Raw genomic sequence first — 21,925 nt, 5'->3', positions numbered from 1 at the left:
CACCAAAGCCTGGCTCATATATGGATGGGGCTAGAAGGAGGGTCCACAGACTTTCCTGCTAATTGAAAAATTTATAATTTTTAGTTTTGTGGGGTTCTTTCATAGTTTGGAGCCAATAGAACTTTTTTCAGATCTCAAATATTTTCCTTGGCCCCAGGCACCAGGCCCATAGTGAGCCCAAATGGATAAAACAGCCCTCTGCCTGCCTCCAAATCTCCACCCCAGTTTATTTGTGAAACAGATATAGGATTTTCCAGGACTTTGGGATATTCCCCAAAACAAACAGGAATAACCAGAATGCGGAATATAGATGGCAAAACATGGCTCGTGTGCAATGCAGAATGAAGAAACCTGATCAGTACAGAAAGTTCTGTCTCTCCCCACCCCACACATCTCCTCAGCTATACAGATATCTGTGTTCACTCTGCGGTTTTAGTAATTGTTTAAAGGACACTTTGCAGTATCAGTAGTTCCCCCATGTCCCATCCCCCCGCCACCTTCAAGATCTTTCTGAGCTCAGTGTGCACAGAAGGGAGGGAAGAGGTGGCTATACAAAATGAGTGGCCTTGGAGACTTCTGGTGGGGTGTGTCTTGTTATTATTTTCATAAAGGGTAGGATTTTGCCCTTTGACCTTGCATCCCCAGGAGATGTCACAAACTCTGTGGGTCTCTTCGCCAGAGAACCTGCTTAGGAAGACCTGGGAAAGGCCAGCAAACTCCCAAGGACTGTGTCTCCAGGGAAAGGTAACAGATCCTCTCCACAGTTTGTAAGAGGAAGTGATTTCTATTCTCAAGTCTGCTGGCATCCACATGGGCCACTCAGTGTGTGCAGGGACTTCACACTCAACTGATCCTAAAAACCCTGTACGTTAGGAATGGAGGAGGCCAAGGCTCACAGAGGCCCCATGACTTGGCCAAAGTTGCACTGCTGGTAAGGGGCTGCCTGGGACTTAAGCCAGGTTCATTCAGTTTCTGTGTTAGTGGTGGCTGACCAACTCTGGGCAGGGTTTGGGGCTTCAGATGGTGCTGCTTGTAGTCTGACCTCTGGCTTCACATAGTGTGGTGGTGGGAGAGGGCCCCTTAGGGGCCATGGAATTGGGGGAGGAGCCTCAGGGTGAGCCTGGGAGAGAAGAGGAGGACAACGTGGGAACCCACATATGTGTACACTTGAGGCAGGGGTGGGGCACGGGTGGGGACCTTCATGCAAGACCCAACTACACAGCATTCCCAGAGAGCCCCCCCACAGGCAGTGCCATCAGTGTGCTTGGAGGAGCAATCAAATAAGAGGAGGAGAATCCCAAGGCCAGGGCTGGCTGGGCCGGTTCTCCTGAACTTGTCAAGCATGATTCTCCCTTTGTCCAGGGGTGGGGCTGTGGCCCAGGACCTGGGGCCCCTGCTCTGTCATCACCCAACCTGACTCCCCACTCCAGGGCCTCTCAAGCTTCAGCGGCTGGTCTTGAACTCCTGAACTCTGTAGTTGAGGATGAAATGATGGAGGGGGATGGGGGCGGGGGGGGGGGGGTGCAGACAGAGATGCCCTGTCTGACTTCTAGCCTACTGCTCTTGGCCTTTCCCTAGCTGCTTTGAACTCGGGTGCCTGGAACTTTAATTTCTTCACAGCTTGGATTAGGTGCCCAGGCAGAGATAGTGGTGGGGAATATTTTACAACACAAAGTGAAGGTTTTCCTCTGTGCATAGCCCCTTCCTCCGAGGGGCATGCACCTAGAGGGGTCTCCGTCCCCACAGTGTGCAGGAGGAGAGCCCAGGCGACCACCCAGCCCAGACACACAGTCTCAAGGCTACTGCCCAGCGTCATTCTGTCTTTGTGGGCATTTCTGGGGCTGTTCTAAACTCCTTGACTTCTGGGTCCCACTTCTCTCTCCTGGGAATGCTGCTGGGCCCCTGCCTTTAGGTGGCCACTAGAATGGGAGGGCACAGAAGGAGTCCCTGGAGGCTGGGCCTTGGCAAGGTCAAGAGTGAGGCCCCGGCAAGCCTGGGGCGCGGGTCACCAGGAAGAGCAGGGGAACCCGCCCCCCTGGCGGGCCCCTGTCCTGCCGGCTGCCGGCTGCCGGGAAGGGGGCGCCGGCTCCTACCTGTTGCTGCTGGAAGTGCAGCAGCTCCGCAGGGCTCATCTCGCCGTTGCTGTCTGCGCCCGCCGCCGGGTCCCTGCCCGCGCCGCCGCCGCCAGCCCCCGCCGCCCCGGCCCCGCCGCCGCCGCCATCGGCCTGCCCGGAGATGCTGCCCACGCCGTTCTGACCAGAGGGGGCCGACCTGATTGTCTCCGAGGCGGATTCCACCATCATGTCGTTCTAGCGGGACCTGGATGGGGGGGAGGGGGGAGAGCCATGGGGGAGGGGGCTGAGGCTCCAGGCCGGCGCCGTCTATCCCAGGGCAGCCACTGGAGTCCCCCCAACACCCCCAAACAACACACCACTGCCACTTAACACCCCCAGCTGCCCCCCCCCCCCCACCAGGCCCCAGTCCTAGGGCATCTCCTCCTCCTCAACTTCCAGGGAGCAGCTCCTGGGACTCCTCTCCTCCCCATGTCACCCTCTCCCTAGACTGGGGGAAGGGGCCACTCCAGACACGCTGAGGCTGCCCCACTGCCCTCCTCACCATTTCCTGGACTTCCAGGAGACCTTGGCAGGGAAGGGGAAAAGGTGAAGGCTTCACCCCTGCCCCTGGGGAGGGTGGGGTCGGAAACCTGTTTTGGGCTTTCCCTCCAGGCTAGGGCATGCTGGAAGCTAGGGTCCCACTAGGAAACCCTATATTAAAGCAGAGGAGCTATTCACTTGGACCAACCATATTGCTGGGCCCCACCCCCACCAGTAATGACCTTTGGGTGTGTTCCCTATAGATAGAGACTTCCCCCAGGGCAGGGCCTCCTTACAGAGTCTCCTTCCCCAGGACCCAGAAAAGCTCTAATCCACATTTGTTCCACAAATGTGGTTGCCCTTTGCCCAGCACCTACTGGGAGCCACTCAGCTGGGCCTGGAGCTGTGCAGTGAAGGCAGCCAGCGGTCCTGCTCCTCTGACCTTCCATTCTAAAGCCCCTCAGCCCAGTACCTGGCCAAAAGGAGATACTCCATAATATTTACTGTTTCTGTAAGCACTATGATTCCTTCTCACAAGGAATGAGAGAGTTACTATCATCCTGATTTTACAGATGGAAAAAGTGAGAGTCCAGAGAGTCCAGGGCAAAGAGTCAAGGCCTGAATCCTGTGCCCTCCCTCCCCCAGCTGCTTCTCAAGGAGTGGTGGAAACATTCCCAGAAAGAGAGGGTATGTTTGGAACGGTCAAAGGCAGCCAGGAGAAAGAGGAGGCCTGAGCTTCCTTCTACCACTCAAGGAGGTTCTAACATGTGCTGGCGGTAGGGGGTGGGGGCCTGTAAGCACATGGGGTACTTTAGTATACAGGGCTGCTCTCAAAATCTGGAGTGCCCCCAGTACCAACCTATCCCTGAAGCCACAGCCCCTTGAGAGGAACATGAATTGCAGTCACAAGGGACCTGGTTGGTACCCACCACTGATCTTTGACAGGCGTCTTAAACTCCCTAAACCTCAGGGCGCCTGGCTGGCTCAGTCAGAAGCGCATGTGACTTTTGATCTCAGGGTAGTGAGTATGAGCCCCATATTGGGTGCAGAGATTACTTAAATAAATAAACTAAAAACAAAAACAAAAACAAAAAACCCGGGGCGCCTGGGTGGCTCACTTGGTTAAGTCTCCACTTTCAGCTCAGGTCATGATCCTGGGGTCTTGGGATCGAGCCCCACATGGGGCTCCCTGCTCAGCAGGGAGTCTGCTTCTCCCTCTCCCTCTGCTCCTCCCCCTGCTTGTGTTCTCTCTCTCAATCTCTGTGTCAAATAAATAAAATCTGTTTTAAAATTTAAAAATAAATTAACACCTCCCCACCCCAAACACTTCCTAAAGTTTAGTTTCCTTGTCTGTAGAAGTAATTCATTTCAGCCTCTTGGAGTCCTGAGCAGAGTAAATTGAACAGCACACGTAAACCACCTTGCAGCATGTAAGCTCCAGTCTACCCCTTCTCTCTCTGCCTGCCCTATTTGTAAGGGTGAAGACTCTGAGGCCCTGAGAGGCCTAAGACTTGGCCCATTTAACATGGAGATTGAGGGGCCTACAGAACCCAGCCAGTGTTCTTTCTTTCCTTCTGGATCCTCTTTTGGCCAAAGCAGACCCAGGATCACACAACATGGTCTTCCAACAGGTCGTGGCTGCGCAGATCAGAGTGCTGTTTGGAGAGACTGGTTATCTTCCTCATTCCTTCCCCAAGGTGGCGGCTCCCAAGATCATCTCCCTCCTGCCCAGAAATCCTCTCCCTTCACTCCAGAAGGATCCTTCCCTTACTCTGCCAGGCCACTTGCTGTTTTTGTCTCTACTGGAAGCAAGGTTGGGAGAAGTGTAAGGGTACTGGAGTGTGTGAGGGGGACGGAGAGATTTAAGGGTCTGTGGGGGGCCCACCAGCCACATGGGCCACATCACCGGTCCTGTGGCCCCTCTTCTTCTGTGACTTTGTCTTCATCCTAATAGATTGATCTGTGTAGCCTTTTGGGTGACCCTATGCTGCTAGGGTGTCCCATGTTTATGCATTCCTGTGTGTTTCCAAGGGCTTTCCCTACCACTGCCCACCCCCAGCTGCCTCTCCCACTCCTGAGTTCTGAGAAGAGGTGGGCCAGGGTGAGGGTGAGGTTGGGGGCGATGGTTCGGAAGAGATTGAGCACTTGGGCCTAGGCCTTAATGGCCATGTCAGCCCGAGGGCCAGTGGCTGTCAAATGATGGATGGGGTGGGCACCGGCCTCCACCGACCAAGCACAGGGCCCTGCCCCACCCCCTTCTCTGAGCCACCCACCCTGATCCCTGCCAGAGACCTTCAGAGCACCTTCCCCCACTCTGGCCTGGGCCCCAGCTACACATAAGGGGGATGGGGAGACAGCAGGGGCCCACCCAGCTTCCTCTCCCTCAACCCTGGCCCTGCTGGGGGTGGAGAGCAGCTGCCTGCCTTGATTCCAAATCTAGCTTCTCTGAGATCTAAGAACTCCTGGGCCCCAGGGGACAAAGACCAGAGCCTCAGGGGTGTGTGTGTGTGTGTGTGTGTGTGTGTACAGGAGAAAGGAAAGAAAATCCAGCAGTTACTTCCCTGGGGTAATGGAGAGTGCCCCCCTTCCAACACACACACACACACACACACACACACACACACACACACACACCATAAAGTTGTGGATCAGACAGCAAGTTTGGAAAAAGGGAGAAGAAAGGAAGGAGGCTGCAAACAGAGGTGTCCCTTTCTTTTCTGTCTTTTTATGGGGGGGGTTACAGAGCGACACCCAGTGAACAACATAATTGCTGCAATGTGGCGTGTAATAATAGCTATTCAAGGGCCGATCATTCATATTAAACAGGGTGAAGCAAGCCTCTCATTTGCATGCTTGAGATTATATGCATTTGAAAAGTCATTTCCGCAGGGTGTATGAATGGCATTAATTCCCATGTGGCACGCTCTGCCCTCTCCCTGGGTTTTCACCTCCTTCCTTGCTCCCACCCACCCACCAATGCGCACCCAAACCTGCACGTGTTCCCAGGCATCTCCACACCCTCTACCTTCTCTGTGCTGGACACCTGCCCTCTGAGGATGAGTACACCAGCAGCCTCATGCCTCCTGCCGGGCTCTCCACTGGGTGTTGCAATAGCACTAGGGTGTTCCCTGCACTGTGGGTGAGCAGGCTCTAGAGGCAACAGGGCCTAGGGCAGGGTGCTGGTAGACCTTGACAGCAGGGCCCTGAGAACCTGGACCCTGGCTAGGAGAAGGCAGAAGCCTGGGCTCAGCCACAACCAGATGTGAATCCTCTGCCTTCCTCCTTTGGGCCTCAGTTTCCCCATCTCTATAGAGAGGTGGTCCCGAAAGCCTTTTTGGCCTTGGAAAGCTCCATGGGTAAAATTCCCTACCCCAGCACATGCACACAAAGCCACAGTGTTCTAGTGGCAGGTGGAAGCCACTGAAGACCCATCTGGGTTACGACTGTGGTCCCTTGCCCAGAGGGCTCTGTCTAATGTGGACCTGAGCTGCCTCCTCTGGTACTGGGGTGGGGGGGGGAGTCCCCTCCAAAAGCCCCCTCCTCCCTCCACTCCTGCCCTTCCCCTCTGTCCACACTCCCTCCCTCCCTCATCACTCATTCCCTCAGCCAAGAGCAGCTGACACCTGCAGGAGAGGAGAAGACACTTGCAGGAAGGAAATCATTTGGTGTCAAGGGCCAGCCACCACACCACATTGGTCTTTCTTCCTTCATACAGTGCGTAAGGAGGGGGGAACTAGGTCTTTCTAGGATTCACTAAGATTGAGGCCTTCATCCCCCGCCCCACCCCCACCTCCCTGACCCCTCTTCTGCCCCCTTGGGGTCAGGGGAAAGTGACTAAGGCCACATTATTTTAGGTGGTTTAGAATTTCTCTCTGGGACTCTAGTCCCCCCTTTGGGCAGGTCCCAGTCTCCCACCTCTCAGGAACCCCTCGGGGAACCAGGGCATCTCAGAGCCTTGGGCCAGGCCCCGAAGCTCCCGCAGACGCCTGCGGAAGAAAGGAAGGAAGCTGGGTCAAAGCCGCAGTCTCCTCTTCCGCTCGGGGAGGCTGCGGGCCGCTGGGGGCTCCCACTTCCCCTGAGGCTCCAGGCCCTTCGAAGAACCCTGGCGGGCATGCAACGGGGACGCCTCCTGGTAACTTTCCCGGTCCGCTCTGTGCCCCCACCCCCGCCCCCAGGCCGGAAGTGACGAGCTCTACCCATTTTGGGGCTGAAAGGAGAACCCCAGGACCAGGATGCTTTGGGGTGAGACTGGAAGAGGGCCGGGGAGCCCCACACGCGGAGAAACCTTTGTGCCTTTTCCGCGGGCACATATGGCGTAGGGAGTATTAATTACCGTAGCTTTTTAATTAACAATCGCTTAATCTGAGCCGTAACATTTGCCACGACACCCTGCGCCTCGCCGTGAACCCGCGCCGCCCGCCCTGCCAACTCATCAATTAATTTTTATTGACGTTTTCTTCCCCAAACAGGCACAATACCAGGGTTTTCCAATTAACACCTCCGCGATCTCTAATTAGTGCAATTAACAGACTGATGGATGCCCGGAGTTTACCCGTGAGGGAGGGAGGGAGGGAAGGGGCGGGGCCGCCCCCGGCGCACACGTGCACGTGCGCAGCTGGGCAGCGGGCAGCGGGCAGCGGGCAGCGGGCAGCGGGCGCACCTGGGCTCTACGCCCGCAGGGCTGGCGGGGCGTGGCCACAGGTAACCCCGACCCGCCGCGACTGTAGTGCTTTGAGGTGAAACCAGGAGTCACTGTTGCCAGCCCTCCGCAAACCCACAATCTAGTCAGGGCGAGAGCTGGAAGCCTGAGACTGAAAGTCGGGAAACCTGGCACCTAGCCCCAGGTCTACCATCAACTTGTGGGTGACTTGGGCCACGTTCATTACCCGCGTTTCTCCTCCGTATAATGGGGGAAAGCAGACTAGAAGTAGCCATCTATTTACACAGTATACCCCTACCGACTTCCGAGAGAGATGAGGAAGCTGACCTCAATAAAAGACACAGGAGGCTTCTTAAAATACATCATGGGGTAGTAGGAAGGGAGAACAAAATGGACCCGAATCTCAAGCCAGGGGACCTCAAACTTGAGTGCATCACAATGCCCTCGAGGGCTCGCTAGAACACAGATTGCTGGGCCCCAGGCCCAGGGTTTCTGACTCAGTGGGTCTGGAGTGGGCCTGAGCATCTTCACTTCTAAAAAGCTCCCAAGTGATGCTGATGCTGCTCATCCAAGACCACAGGTCTCCCCCGTGATGACCACTGACTTTATTTTTTTAAAAAAGATTTTATTTATTTATTCATGAGACACACACAGAGAAAGGCAGAGAGAGAAGAAGCAGGCTCCACACAGGGAGCCCAACGTGGGACTCAATCCCAGGATTCCAGGATCATGCCCTGAGCTAAAGGCAGACGCTCAACCACTGAGCCCCCAGGTGTCCCGACCACTGACTTTAGTTTATGAGCTGCCTGTGGCCAAAATGAAATGATCTATCTCCAAGGTCATGTATTCATTCAACATGGATTTAGTGCCTGATTAAGACAACACTGATGGGGAGGTGCGCCTGGCTGGCTTCCTTAGTAGAACATGCAACTCTTGATCTCCAGGTGGTGAGTTCAAGTCCTACAATGGGCACAGAGCTTACTTTAAAGCAGGGGTGGGGGGGATGGGCACCTGGGTGGCTCAGTGGTTGAACATCTGCCTTTGGCTCAGGGTGTGATCCCAAGTTCCAGGATCAAATCCCATATCGCACTTCCCACAAAAAGCCTGCTTCTCCCTCTGCCTATGTCTCAGCCTCTCTCTAAGTGTCTCTCATAAATAAATAAAATCTTAAAAGAAAAAAGAAAAAAAAAAGACAAATCCTGAGGACCTATCTTGCAGGACACTGGAATTTGGTCCCTGCCCTCTGCAGGTTTATAAATCTTGAAGAAGCCTGTGCAGTAGTGTCCTAGATGCTTTGAGGGCAATTTATAATAATGGGGGTCCTATTCTCCCCAACCTCTTTTTACTAGGGAAATCTGGCATTGGTCTTTTTGAAAATTTAGCCACTAGTGGAGTTTTGGCTATGAACGAAGTCATTCTCTCTCCTCCAGTAGATGGCCAAGAGTGTATAGCACCAGCAAGGACCCTCATTCATGGGTTGCACAGATATTTAGGCACCTACAGTGTGGCAGGCTCCGTGTCTGCAGACCTGAGCAGAACAAGGCAGAACAAGGCACAGGCCCTGCTCTGCTGGAGCTCATGGTTCCTGTGAGGGGAGGCAGATGATAAGTAAGGACACAAAAAGAGATAAGCTCACAATAAAGTAGGTTTCTATCAAGTGTGAGTACAGGGAATAAACAGCGAAATCTTACTTAAACCAGGCGGGTGGCGGGGGGAGTGCAGAGAAAGTCTTCTTTTTGAGGAAATGGCATTTATGCTCACAAATGAAAGGTGAGTAGGTATTGGCCAGGTGAAGCGTACACTGAATTGCAGGGGAAACGGCACAGGCAAAAGCCCCTTATTTCAAGAGAGGCTGCCAGTTTCAGACTCTTCCAGAGCCAAAAGTCTTTGAAATGGACACGTTGCTAGATTACATGAAAAGACGTGGGTACCACGTAGAACAGAGCATGAGGACACCTTATATTTCCTATCTTTCTAGTTATCTTGCTATCAAATCTTGTGTCAGGGACATAAAGCAGAGGGCTCTTCAGAGCAATAAGCACTGACATTACACGTAACTGAAGAATGCTTCCCAATCTGTCATCCAAAGGCCTGGGGGACCCCCCTCCCTCATTCAGCTCAGGCCCTGAAGGCGCACCTGCTCAGGCTGCCAGAAGAGGTGAGGGCTTGGGCAGTAGCCACTTTTGACCTTGGCCTTCTGTAGATAGCCACTCATTTGCCATCTACCTGCTGACCATTTTCTGGTCTCTCATTATCTTTGTAATAAGAGCAGTGAGGTCATCCGTGTGAGCCTCGGTTTCCTTATTTGTCATATGAGGCTAATGCCAATAAACCTTCCTTTCAGGGTTGCTGTGATATCAAATAAAATCCACTCCATGAAGAAGGCATTCAGAAAAGGATAGTTAAGTAAGTATGGGGGCCCAGAAAGTCCTGCTGCAACTCAATTCTGAGTGGGCTATGGTTTATGATCCTATCCCCTTATTACAGCCCATGGTTCAGCATTTGAGGAAAGTGAGAATAGGGCCCATGGCTTAGAATATGTCTCTATGGCTCCAAAATGGGTCTCCAAACCAGAGCAAGGTGATGTGAGTCACGTCATCACCGGGCTTTCTGATTAGGCCAAGGGTGTCTTTCCCTAAGAAGATGGGGCTCTCTTGAGTTCCAGATAAAGTAATCCCTCTCCAAGCCCCTGTTATCCCCATACTTTGGGGCACCCCAGGCTTCCCTCTGTACTCTGATTCCTGCCCAAGATTCTCCCTAAATGACACACCAACAGCCACATACCCCAATGTCAGAGACCATTCAAGACCTCTCAGCACAAAACTTCAGAGCTCGAGGAACGTTGTGCAAGAGTCAGGGTGAGGGCCTGCCTCTCTAACGGAAGGCAAGAAGCCTCTGACTTGGGAGATGAGCCACCATCCGTGCTGCTTCACGTTCTCTCCTGAATTTCAAATAACTTTAGTTTTTAATCTTAAAAGCATTAGACACCTTGGTAGAAAATTTTGAAGAGAAAAAAAGTATAAAGAAAAAACTGGTACCCATAATCGTGCCACCCAGAGAGCTAGCCTTTTGGGATCCACCCCTTCCAGTCAGTTCATTTTCACTCTCTTTGGCATATAAACATTTAAAAAGTGAAATTGGGGTCATAATCTGTACATGGTTTGAATTTTCCTATTTTTCCACTCACCACTTACTATCATAACCATTTCCACATGACAGCAAATATTTTAAGCAACAGTTTTTAGTGGTCACATTGTTGCTCCAATGGGCTACATGTTCCAGAATTTATTGAGCCAATCCCCTAGAGTTGGACATCCAGACTATTACCTATTTTTTTACTATGACGCTGCAATAAACACCCTTTTGCTAACGGAACATTCGATGTTTCTAACTACTAGCTTAGGAAACGTGTTTAGGTGGAACTATGTATTTTTAAGGCTGTCAATATATTTATTCCCTAATTGATATCCATAAAATTTGTACCAACTTTATCCTCCCTCTGGCAATGGACACATCTCCTGGAGGACTCAAATACCCCTCACCTTTTTAGCATTTTCCCTCCCTCCTCCTCAGGTCTGATTCCAGAAGATTCTCGGATCCTGCATAAGGCATTCAAAAAACAACACTTACAGATCCTGTCAAATCTGGGTGAGTATACAGGGTACACAGCTGGCTGGTGGTCCTCTGCCTGCAACTAATACTGAACACAGTAGGTACTGGGGTCTGGGCATATGGAGGGAATAAAACACAGCCTTTGCTTTTGTGGGGCTTACAAGTTGGTGGAAGAAAAAGAGACACACCCAGGCAAACACAGCATTAAGAAAAATACCCAATACCTAGGCTCCACCCTGCATCAAATAAATTGCGATTCTGGGGAGTGGGGCTGGGCATGGATCATTTAAAAATATTTTCCAAGCATTCTAAACTTCAATTGCAGAGGGCGCCTGGGTGGCTCAGTTGGTTAAGCATCTGCCTTCGGTTCAGGTCATGTTCTGGAGGTCCTGGGATTGAGCCCCACATCAGGCTCCCTGCTCAGTAGGGATTCTACTTCTCCTTCCCCCTCTGCCCCTCCCCCTGCCTATGCTATTTCTTTCTCTCTCAAATAAATACCTTAAGCTTCAATTGTAGCCAGGGTTGAGAACCTCTGATCTATATATATCGCCCAACTTTCCAAATGTTACATGAAATTGACACTGTAGGGGTGAGGTGCTGGCTATGGGTGCCTAGAGGGAATGGGGATACTCTGGGAAGGCTCTTCCAGTAGGAGGTGACTTCTAAGCGGAGTCACAAGGAAGTGAAGCCTGGGCACACAATTTGTGACTATATTTTATTTTAATAACAACCATTCCACTCATAGAGTCCTTGAAAGTCCCTTCCCATACCCTGTCCCCTCTTCTGCACACAACCTGGCATTCATTTGACAGATGAAGGAGCCACACTTTGAAGATGTCTACTGACCTGACAAAGTCACCTGACTGCAAGGAGGGTGAGCTGAACTGGAACTCTAACAGCTCTTCCCCGTTCCCAAATCAGTGCTCTTCTCCTGAATCCCACCTCAGAGGTGGTGAGGCCTAAAGGGTGGTCACTCTGGGAAGCGGTTGAGCCTCTGCCTTCAGCTCTCCCTGGAGTCTGAACCTTTCCTCACCACTGCCCCCAACCACAGTTTACTTTCCACTGGCTCTGGCCCTAAAATGCTCCCACCAGGCCCTAGCACTCCATCCTAGAACCACACCAAGAGGAAGAATCAATAAAAAAAAGAAAGAAAGAAAGAAAGAAAGAAAGAAAGAAAGAAAGAAAGAAAGAAAAAAAGAGAACCAAAGATCCCACTCCATCTCATTAAGAAAGTAAACATAAGAGCCATCTAAGTGTCTAATTAAGCTTCTAATTAGTCCCTGCTTGTTACTAATGCAAATTAGATTACTCCGCTTAACTACAGCATGTCCACAACACCCTTGTTAATTGCGGCCTTTTGAAATTAAATTACTCCCTAATTAGCATATCAAAGCCATTGATTCGGAGCTGGGAAAGATGAGGGCAAGAGAAGCCGAATGCCAAGTTTGGTTAATCAGAGATGGCTAATTAAATAGTGACGTCTTTCGTGGGGGGGCCTGCTGGTTTGGGGTGGGGGCAACTCATCCGAGGCCTGAATGGCCATCTGGAGCTTGGTTCCGGTAGTGCCCTTGGCACCAGGGGGCTCCCGTGAGCAAAGGAGGGACTCCAGTCAGCCTGGGACACATCACTTGGTCTGGCCCTTCCTGGGGGCCTAACTGCTTCACGCCCAACCTGCTCCTGACCTGCCCTGGGCCCTCTCTGTCTCCCCTGATGATATTTAGGTGTAATATTTACAGGCATCTTGGGTACCAACTCAAGGGGCATCAGAAATACATCCACATCCAGATATGCAAGATTCAGCATCCTCCCCCCTCCGCCCCTCTTTCCCTGTTACAAAATGAGTTCCAGAAAAGTGACTTATATCCAATTCTCTTGTCGCCACCTGAGGTTCCATTCTTGGAAGAAAGTCTCCCCACTCCCCCCCACAAAAAGTAAGTTTGGGGGACAAGTGATGATGACTTTCACAGTCGGGCTCACCTGGGCAGGGATGACCTGGTTTCAGCTTGGAACAGACTCCTGGTGACACAAGGCCCTATAATTCCTTCCGTGGTCAAAAACAGGAAAAACACCACCGTCAGTTCTGAACAGAATTCAGCTGGGGTCAGGGTGTCCTTAGAGGTCTTCTCTGGCTCTAGTTAAGACCTTGCAGAGTCTCTCAGACCACCTCCCCTTCTCCTAGCTCTTCCTTGAAGAATATTGAGGATAAGTAAAATCTCCAAGACAGAATTACTAACCACAATGCCTTCAGGGGCCAGGCTGGTCACCTAGGAGGCCAGGTGAGAAGTGCAGGGCATCAATCCCAGCCTGCCCTTACCAAATGCAGGCTGAGTGTTGACAGGGTTTTAGTTTTTCACAAGAAGCCAAAGTGGGGATATTTGTGTGAAATGTACCCTTGTAATAAGCTTTGTGTGAGTCAACAAGACTCCTAAGGGGTGAAGTTGGTCAGTTAGTGGCTCAGCCCTTATGGCCAGCATTCCAGAGAAGCAGGTTCCAGTTAACTGTGTGGCCTCAGGGCCATTGCACTACCTCTCCAGGCCCCTCACCCATCAACTGAGAGTTGAGATATGTCTATATCATCGCCTGGAGAATCTCTCCAGGCTGTTGTGAGGATCAGAACAGGGAAGGCATGTGAAATGGCAAGGCAGAGATCCTCAGTCAGGGTCTGGTGACCACTTATTGTACTTTGTACCTGCCACAACCTCCTCCCAGATTGGGACAACTTCTAGAACTTTCCTCCTTCATCTTCCATTTACCTTCTTATTCCTGCAGAGGCCCAACTTAGCTCTCGGGCAGCCAGGAGGTACCACACATCTGTGCCCTCTGCCCCTTCATTGAGCAGATCAGCCCCTGGCTGGGGCAACAGCTCCTAAAGGCCTCTTCTAAAAAATATGAAACTTTCACCAGAACAAAATCCTGAGGGCTGACAGGCAGGCCTCCAGCCTGGCCCTCCAAGGTCCCCTCCTCCAACTAGGGTGTGTGTATCTTGTGGAAGAGGCTCTTTGGAGTCTGTCCCTAGCTCTCCCCGGGGTCCTCTCCCAAGTTTCTCACCAGCAGCCCCTGGAGTACACAGCGTCAGGGTCAGGGCCAAATCCCCCAAGGGTGAGGTTCTGTTGGTTTAAGGAAGGATGGAACAGGGCCCAGGGGAGAACAAGTCCCTATTGCCCCCCCCACCCCAGCTCAGAAAGGGTGAATCCCAGGAGGTGCCCAGGGAGGGTACCCATCCAAGCCAAACCCGGCAAAAGGCAAAAGCGTTCATGAGGGTGGTTTTGTTTTAGAAAATAGGTAAAATGAAAGGCAAGGCAGAAACAGAGAAATGGGGAGGGGGTGACGCCATCCTGATGTGAGGGGGGAGGGCAGCACGGAGGCACACAAGGGCCAAGCTGCAGCCCGCCTCACTGAGCTCTCTCTCCCAATGAGATTCAATTAATTGATAACAAGAGGCATCAAATTAATTTCTGGAGGATGTGAGATTCTGATGAAGGGAAATCTCGTCGATGGAGATCAAGCAAGGGGGGGCAGCACCCCCTTTTAATCAGGCTCCGCTGCCTAATTGGGAAGGAGGAGCCCAGCCTGTGCGTGCGGGGTCGCCTGCCCCCCACTCCACGGCGCCCCTTTCGGGAGGGCGAGGGGAGGCCCGGCCCACCGCCTTGAACTAGGGGAGTGCGCCGGGACCTGGCGGTGTCCTCCTTCCCTCCCCCCAAGCCCGACCCGCAGTTCCGGCCAGAGGTAGCCCAGCAGAAGAGGCTGCGGGGGTTCCCAAGTCAACCTGCAGTTAGGAACACCTTTGCCAAGAGAGAGAAGTGGGCATGCCTAAGGTCTCCCCGGCATTAGGAAGTTGGTAGCAGTGTGCTATCCGGTGACCTCTCCAGGAATCCAGACCTTGTTTACCACCCAGATCTGTTAAGTCATCCCCCAAAGAGAGGAGTGCAGTTCACAGGGAGAAGGCACACCCCCCCCCACCTCAAACACCAGCAGCCCCCTCTTCCAAAATTCCCTCGACTCCCAGGCACTGGAGTGGAGGGGGTCCCGTGCCCCAGGCTCTTTCTCGGTACTCCGGTCAGGTGTTGCATGCCGGAGCTCAGAGATTAAGGAACTTCCAGCAACTTGCACTGATGCGCTTGCAGAGGCTCAGGGAAATGCTGGTGGGGCAAGCAACCCAGAGCAAGGGCGCGGAGCTGGATGGGGAGACCAGTAGCACTGGCTCTCCAGGGGAAATCCCGGAGGCTTCCTAAAGGAGGGGTTCTCCCAAGTGGACCAACTCTGCATCCTTAGCAAGATCCAACTTTCACAAGCGCCTCCTGCTCCAATGATCCAGCAATGCAGAAGCCTTGAGAAGATAGGGAGCTTCTCCACACTCAGAGCTTTGCTCCTTCAGTGTTTACAGCTGCAGCCACTCCCTGGGTCTCCTGCAAATCCTGCCATTCAGTGTCTCTTTCAGATTCTCCCCAGCTATGCACACCCTTCTTTGCAGGGTGCCAATGTGCATCTGCCTGGGGAAGCCCTGAAGGAAAGGAGGAAGTACACTGCTACCCTTTTTTGGACCAATTTCTTTCAGCCTGGGTCTCCTGGACGTGTGGGCTCCAGGCTGCGGAGCCCAATCTGAGGGAGCTCATCGGCTGGAAAAAACAAGAAGGGGAGCCCCTTCATTCCCCCAACTCCCACTTTTCCTTCACACAGCACAGGCCTCATGAAGGCCCTCCCAGGTCAGCAGAGGCATCCTCTTGCCCCTGGGGAGCATCAGGACCAGTCCCCAGACCCTATCTGAAAGATCAGCCCTGGGGCACTTGCTCCACTCCTAATTTTCCAAGTTGCAATGGAGTCACCTCTTATTAAACCTCTTCCCCTCAACCCTCATGCTTGCCACTGCACCCATTAAGTGCTCCACAGTCCTCCTCCTGGTCTCCATTCCCTGAGTTACCCTGCCCTTAAGTCGCCACCATCTGTCCCTCCTTTGCTACTGGTGAGAATTCGAGGTAACTTCCACCTGCTGACCCTGACTACCTTGAACAAATGCCAAGGGTTAGTATTGTGCACACACTCCACTCTGAGGAAAGCCCACCAGCTCATCCTCCTCACCCCTACCCCATTTGCACGGCAGCCCAGGTCAGGTTCCATCAGAATCAGCTTGGAGTGGGAGAGAAAATGCCATTTACCTTGGTCCAGGACTACCAATAAGCCTGATGGCCCTCAGGTCCCAGCTCTGGAGGCTCCAGTTGGGCAGAGGATTGGGAACCGTGAGGTCAGCAGAGCTACTGGTATTCTGGGCACAGGTGGCATGGCTCTGGCCAGGGTGGGGAGAAGGTACAGGGTTGCACTAGAGGGACAGCCCGGCAAAGACCCGGAAAGGAGTAGTCCTGGGATAGGAATCAAGGGAAGGAAGGACATCCATCAGGACCAGGCCCCCTCAAGGCACAGGGCACTTTGACTCCCACAGCCCAACATCCTGTGGCCCTGTCCAGATGTGCACTTCTTGTGCTAGGAGTTCTTGATGTCTAGCTCAGGCAGGCGTGCTCTGAGTCCAGTCTCTATGAGGGGCCCACTGAGTGCCATTTCACCAAACCCCTGCATGGGCAGCCACAAGGCTTGGAGTAACAGGGCTCCTGCTGTGATGCCGGCAGGGTGGGGCTGGCAGCAGGTGAAGAAGGTGTGTGTTCCCATGGCCAATCCAGGAAGGCAATGCTGAAAAAGCCAGGAACTTTAGGCTGAAGTTTTTTTTTTCTTCTTCTTTGAAGTGATCCATCCACAGGTAGGTCTCCAATTGATCTAAGACTTGTCTTCCATAAGACGGTATAGGCTAGCGTTCCAAACCCCAGAAGTCTCCCTTTTTGGAGAGAGGTGAATTATTCCTCGCATTTTTGTCTTCACAAGCACCATCACAAGTGGTGATGGTGGGGTAACATCCGTCTGGATCCTTCTAGGGTCGTATGCAGGTGGGAAATGCCAGGTTCTGAACCTAGACCCCCCCTTAATGGGAAGGCAGGAGGAGAAAACTGAGCCTTCTCAGTGGACAGCAAAGGGGCAGCCCAGGCCTGAGTTTGTAAAGGAGGGTGTGGTGGAGGGGGATTGGGTTGACAGACCCTCTCATCCCCTCCTCTCTCCCTTCCCCACAGCGAGGCTCAGGCCCTACTGGTTGCACTGGGAGTTAGGAGCCCTGCATTTTAGTCTCAGCTGTACCACTCACTAGCTGGTAACCCCAGCCAAGTTGCTTCTTCTCTTTAGGCTTCCTTTTCCAAGCCCGTGAAATGGAGGTTAAAACACAAACATTTCCAGTATTCAGTCCAACGTGCGTGCTGGCAACGCTGGAAGTCGAATAATACAAACCACTCCTTGGTCAGCACTAGTATGTGCCAGGCTCCGTGCTAGGGACTTCACATACAAGCTCCCACTCAACTCCCAAACGGACTCTCTAAGGTGAGCATTATCGACCCACTTTACAACATGGGAAAACTGAGGTTCCAAGAGCTTAATAAGTTCCCTAGAGTCCCATCACTGCCGGTGGTCAGGTTCCAAAGTCTCTTCCACTGTGACCCATGTTCTGCCCTGGCCAGGCTGGTGTTCCTTGCCTTGGGCTCTGGAGTTCTGGAACCAAGTCCAAGGAAACCATTTCAGCCAATGGAATCCTGTCAAAAGTAGCACCCACCTGGCCTTCGTCTGGGGAAGCTGGGAGAGCTGTAAGACTGTGAAGGGACACTGTGTGGATCTCCCCGGATAGAAGAAATTATTATTTTGCACAGTTTGGGTTATTAGGAAAGTCAAGTCATTGTGCCAGGGACAGATGCGGAGAGGCTTGCATTTCAGCTGGAAAGATAGGCAAACCACCAAGGTGGGGGGGGGATGGGAGGAGCACAGTGATCGGCTAGGATGTGGGGGAAGAAGGGTGCAGCCATGCCAGGTGTGGCAGGGCAGGGGAGTCCTCTGGAGATGACCCTCCCTTCCCTTTGCACCTCACACCTCTCCTCTGAAACAGACACCCTGCCCTCATTCTCCTCTCCTTGACGCAGTAGCCTCCCTGTCTGTCCCTCCTACCCCAGCCAAAGGAGCATCAGAGAGCAGACCCAGCCTTCTTGTTCACGCTCTCTAGTGCCCAGCCTGGGACCTGCCCAGACAGACCAGGGGCTCAGCAAACACTTGGGGGGAATTACTACATCAAAGGAAACCCCCCACCCCCCCTCCCAGCACATCCCCCCTGCTTTCTTCCCCCTAAGGAAGAGGTGTGTTTGGAGTAGGGGCCCAGCAGGATATGCACATTCCTGGCGAGAAGGGACCTACCTGCTAGCAGCCAGAAAGGAAGTTTCTGGCCCACAGCAGAGGAAAGGGGTTGGGGGGGGGGGGTATCAGTGTCTAGGTGTGAGCAGAGTACCTGCATAGAAAGGGACAAAGGCAGGTCCTGTGTCAGGCTGGGCCCAACCTGCCTTACCCCTGGCATTCCCCAGCATTGGTATCAAGCCTTTCTCTCCCCAGGGCTCAGGGGTTCCCCAACTCTGTAACTCCTGGGAATTCTGCCCAGGACTGGGAGAAGGAGAGAAAACCCCACCCAGAGACTCAACGGCTTAGTGCCAAGAGAGAAGCTTCCCATGGTCTCTCCCCTAACTCAGTGCTGAGGCTGGGACCAGAGCAAAGTAGTGGCTGGAGGGTCTGGGAGAAGAGATTCCCAACTTCCTGGGGGTCCTGGGTATGTTTGGGGGGATTGGGCCCCCACAACACCACTTCCTCCCCCATGCTACCTTGCCCGGCTGAAAAGAGTGGGAGCAACACCGGATAAGGAGGGCCCCCCAACCTCCCACCCTGGCATACCCCTTGCTTTTGAGAGGCTCAAATCTAAAGTAGTCAGAGAAAGCAAGTCGTCCAGGTGCCTACAACAGTCTCGGGGCCCTCCCTCCAGCCTGCCAGGTGTCAGGGCACCCCAGAACCCAGGCAAGACAAAGTTTCTCAAGTTGAAAACAAAACAAAACAAGCCTGCAGACTTCCCATCCCCAGAGCAGTTTTCTTCCCGGTTGCATGGGGTTCGTGGAGATCATCTGGGGCAGGGACTGTCTGAAGCGAGTGTCTCTCAGGGCATCTGAGATGCTGGCATCCCTGCCCTTCCGGCCCCTGAGACTACCCGCTGGCTCACCAGGAGTCAGGGGCTTGAAATGCCCAGCCCCGGGGACGCTTCCAGTTCGGGATCTCTGCTGAAAGTGAGTTTCTGGGTTCAGACTCTCCGTGTTCCAGTCTGGTTACCCACTGCCTTCTCCGATGGGGCTGTGGTCAGACCCTTCCGCAGCTACAGGCCGTGTAGACGCTCGGGCCGCTCCTTCCCTCTGCGTGGGAGATGGTGGCACCCTGTCCGTCTCCGGCTCCAACCCCCGCCACATCTCATGCTTCACTCCCGGGCCCTGCAATCCCAGACCCAGCACAGTTCGCCCTGGGACAATCCAGGCAGTGCTTTAAAACGAGGGATAAAGATGCTGAAGTTCAAGGAAAAAACCCGCATGGGCCAAAATGCTCCTGGGTGTTCTCAGGAACTGCAGGGATGACAGCTTCAGACTCGGGTTTGCTCTTTCATCCTCCCACCTGAGCCCCTGCTCCAGGCTCCGCGGCCAGGCCAATCCGTAGGAAGACCCGGTGCTGGGGTGCGAGACACGCGGTGATCTCCAGACGCCTTAAACCCCGGACGCCGAGTGAGCGAGGAAATCCTCCAGGCGGGGGTTGGCAAGAGAAGCCGGAGTGCAAAGGGATGAGCTGGGCGCTCTATAGGCTCTGGGTGTCCGTATTCCCATATCACCTTCCCCTAGCCTGGAGGGTCCGGGAGGGACGCGGACGTGTTCACGAGGTCGCCCCAGTTGTAGGAAGGAATCCGCAGCCCTTAGGGCCTCTGTCTCAGAATCCGCGTCCCGCGAAATCGCATGGTCCTTTGCCGGGGAGGCCGGGACCCGGGTCGCTCGGAGCGCCCCGCTTCCTGGCGCCACAGGCTTTGCCTGGGCTCAGCCCCAAGTTAGTTCGGCGTTGACCGGGAGCGCCAGGCCGGAGCACCGGCGGGGTGACCGCGGGTCACAGAGGTGTCCGTGACGGGCAGTCCGGAGGAGACACTGGGGTCGTCAGTCTGAGGGGGGGTGTCCTGCTGGGTCACTCGGGAACCCTCTTCCCTGGGGGGGGGGCGTCGGAGCCCTGCGGCCGCCCTCCCTTTCCAGCCCCAACGCGGTGAGACGGGTGGGGGCAGGGGTGGCTCTCCCTAACTGCGGTGGAGAAAGGTATCGCCGGGTCGGTCCCCCGCCCTCCAGCACAGGCGCACAAAATCACAGGGGCCGTTTCCAGACGCTCCCAAGTCCCCAAGAAGTTTTCCGCTCCATCTCGGAGCTGGCCGAGCGAAGCGATGGGGGGAAAGGGGTTGCCTGGCCCCGGCACCTCCAAGGTGCGAGCCCAGCGAAACGAGTCCCCTTCTCACCCGAGGCTACTGGGCGGTGCGATCGCGGCCCACCCCCACCCCCATCTGCCTCCGGGGCGCGTCTCGGGGAATCCTGGACAGACCCGGGTTGGGTTGGGGGAGCTCGCGCCACCACTTCCCTCCCCAGCTCAGCAAAGTCCGGGCCGGGAACTACTCTTTGTTCGACTCCGGCGGGGGGCCGGGGGGTGGGGGGGTCGCGCCCCTTACACCCCACTCCCCGCGGCCAGGCCGGGAGGGGGCGGGGCCAGGTCCTGGGGGAAGGGCGGGCCTCAGTGGCCTTCCCAGGCCCCCCCACCCCGCCTCGCCGACCTCCGGCTGCCCCCACCTCCCGCCGCCCCGCCGCCGCCCCCACCTGTTCCCAAGGCGGCTCCGGGCCGCGGGGGCCCAGGCCGGGGGCGGGGTGTGGTGGCGGCGCGGGGTCAGGGCGCCGCAGCCGGCCCCGGCTGGAACAAAGTGCGCCGGCCTGGGCCCGGCTCCTCCCGGCGCCCAGCGCGTCTCCGGCGGGCAGTTTGCAAACACAAAGTGAGCCAGTGAGCGGGCGAGAGAGTGCGCGAGCTAGGGAGTTGGTCTGGTCGCCGGCCCAGCCCCCACCCGCGTCCCCGGGCTCGGCCCGCCACCTACCTGTCCGGCCCGGCCGCTCCGTGCGGGCTCCGGCCCGTCAGCCCGCGCGGGGCATGGGGCTCGCTCGGGTCGCAGCCCGGGCCCGCCGCCGCCCGCTGGGGCTGCCCCTCCGCGCCGCCCGGCGCCGCGCCGCTCCCGGGCGTCCTCCCTCCGCGCCGCGCCGCGCCGGCCGCCGCGCGCCCTAGCCCCGCCGGGGCATCGCACTCCGCGGGCGGCTCGGCTGGCTCCGGCGGCGCTCCTCCTTCCCGGTCCTCCGCGCCGCTCGCCCGCTCGCTCCGGCTCCCGGGCTCCGGGACCCCGGCGTCCCCGCCCCCGGCCCAGCCCTGGTTCCGGCCCGGGCTCCTCCCCGCCGCGCCGCCGCCGCCCGCGCCGCGCCCTCCTCGCGGGCCGGGGGCTCCGTCCCGGCGGCGGCCGCGCTGTCCGGTCCGCAGGGGCGGCCGGCTCCGGACTCCGAGGGGCTGCGACTGAGCCCGGGCTGCGAGTGGCTGCGAGCGGGCGGCGCGCGGGCGGGGCGGGAGGGGGCGGGGGACGCGGGCTGGAGGGGAAGGAGGGAGCGCGCCGAGAGCCCGGGAGGAGGGAGCGAGCGAGCGGCGGAGGGAGGGGAGACCAACTTCTAGCGCTACCATAATTCGCCTAAAGCAGGTGCAGCCGCTTTCGCCCGGCCCGGCCTGGCCGCCGCCGCCGCCGCCGCCGCCGCCGCGAGCCAGCGAGGACCAACCACGTGGGCCGAACTTCAGGGGAAGCAGTGGGGACTAGGGGAGGAGACGCGGGGCGGCGGGCCTGGAAAGGGCGGGAGGTGGAGGGGCCCCGGCTTCTGCCTGCCCCCGCGAGTCCTGCGGCGCCGTGCAAACCCCGGCTTTCCCCGGAGTCTGGAGGTACGGCAGAGGCCCGCTCCCACCGGTTCATTGGCTCCCGGCCGGCTGCGCTCGGCGCGGGGAGGGGCCGGGGCCTGATCCCGGAGCCGGTGCCCGGCCGGAGTCCTTCCTCGCCTCCCTCCCGCTCCCGGCCGCGTGG

General features: G+C 55.6%; 1 protein-coding gene across 9 annotated transcripts in view; it reads right to left on the bottom strand.

The window, feature by feature from the left end:
* Positions 1–21,050, bottom strand: part of FOXP4 (forkhead box P4) — a 53,083-nt gene extending 32,033 nt beyond the window's left edge. For all 9 annotated transcript variants that reach the window (XM_072731880.1, XM_072731894.1, XM_072731887.1 and 6 more), the window contains exons 1-2: positions 20,912–21,050; positions 2,094–2,319 (exon numbers count right to left, since the gene is read on the bottom strand). In XM_072731880.1, the coding sequence (XP_072587981.1) occupies positions 2,094–2,303 (210 nt within the window). In that variant the 5' untranslated portion in view covers positions 2,304–2,319; positions 20,912–21,050. The remainder of the gene's footprint in view (positions 1–2,093; positions 2,320–20,911) is intronic.
* Between the last annotated feature and the right edge of the window lie 875 nt (positions 21,051–21,925).

Source organism: Vulpes vulpes, chromosome 1 (genome assembly GCF_048418805.1).
Source record: "Vulpes vulpes isolate BD-2025 chromosome 1, VulVul3, whole genome shotgun sequence".
In the NCBI taxonomy this organism is placed as follows: domain Eukaryota; kingdom Metazoa; phylum Chordata; class Mammalia; order Carnivora; family Canidae; genus Vulpes; species Vulpes vulpes.
Note: the sequence above shows the minus strand (reverse complement) of the source record. Positions and strands in the feature narration are given on the sequence as shown.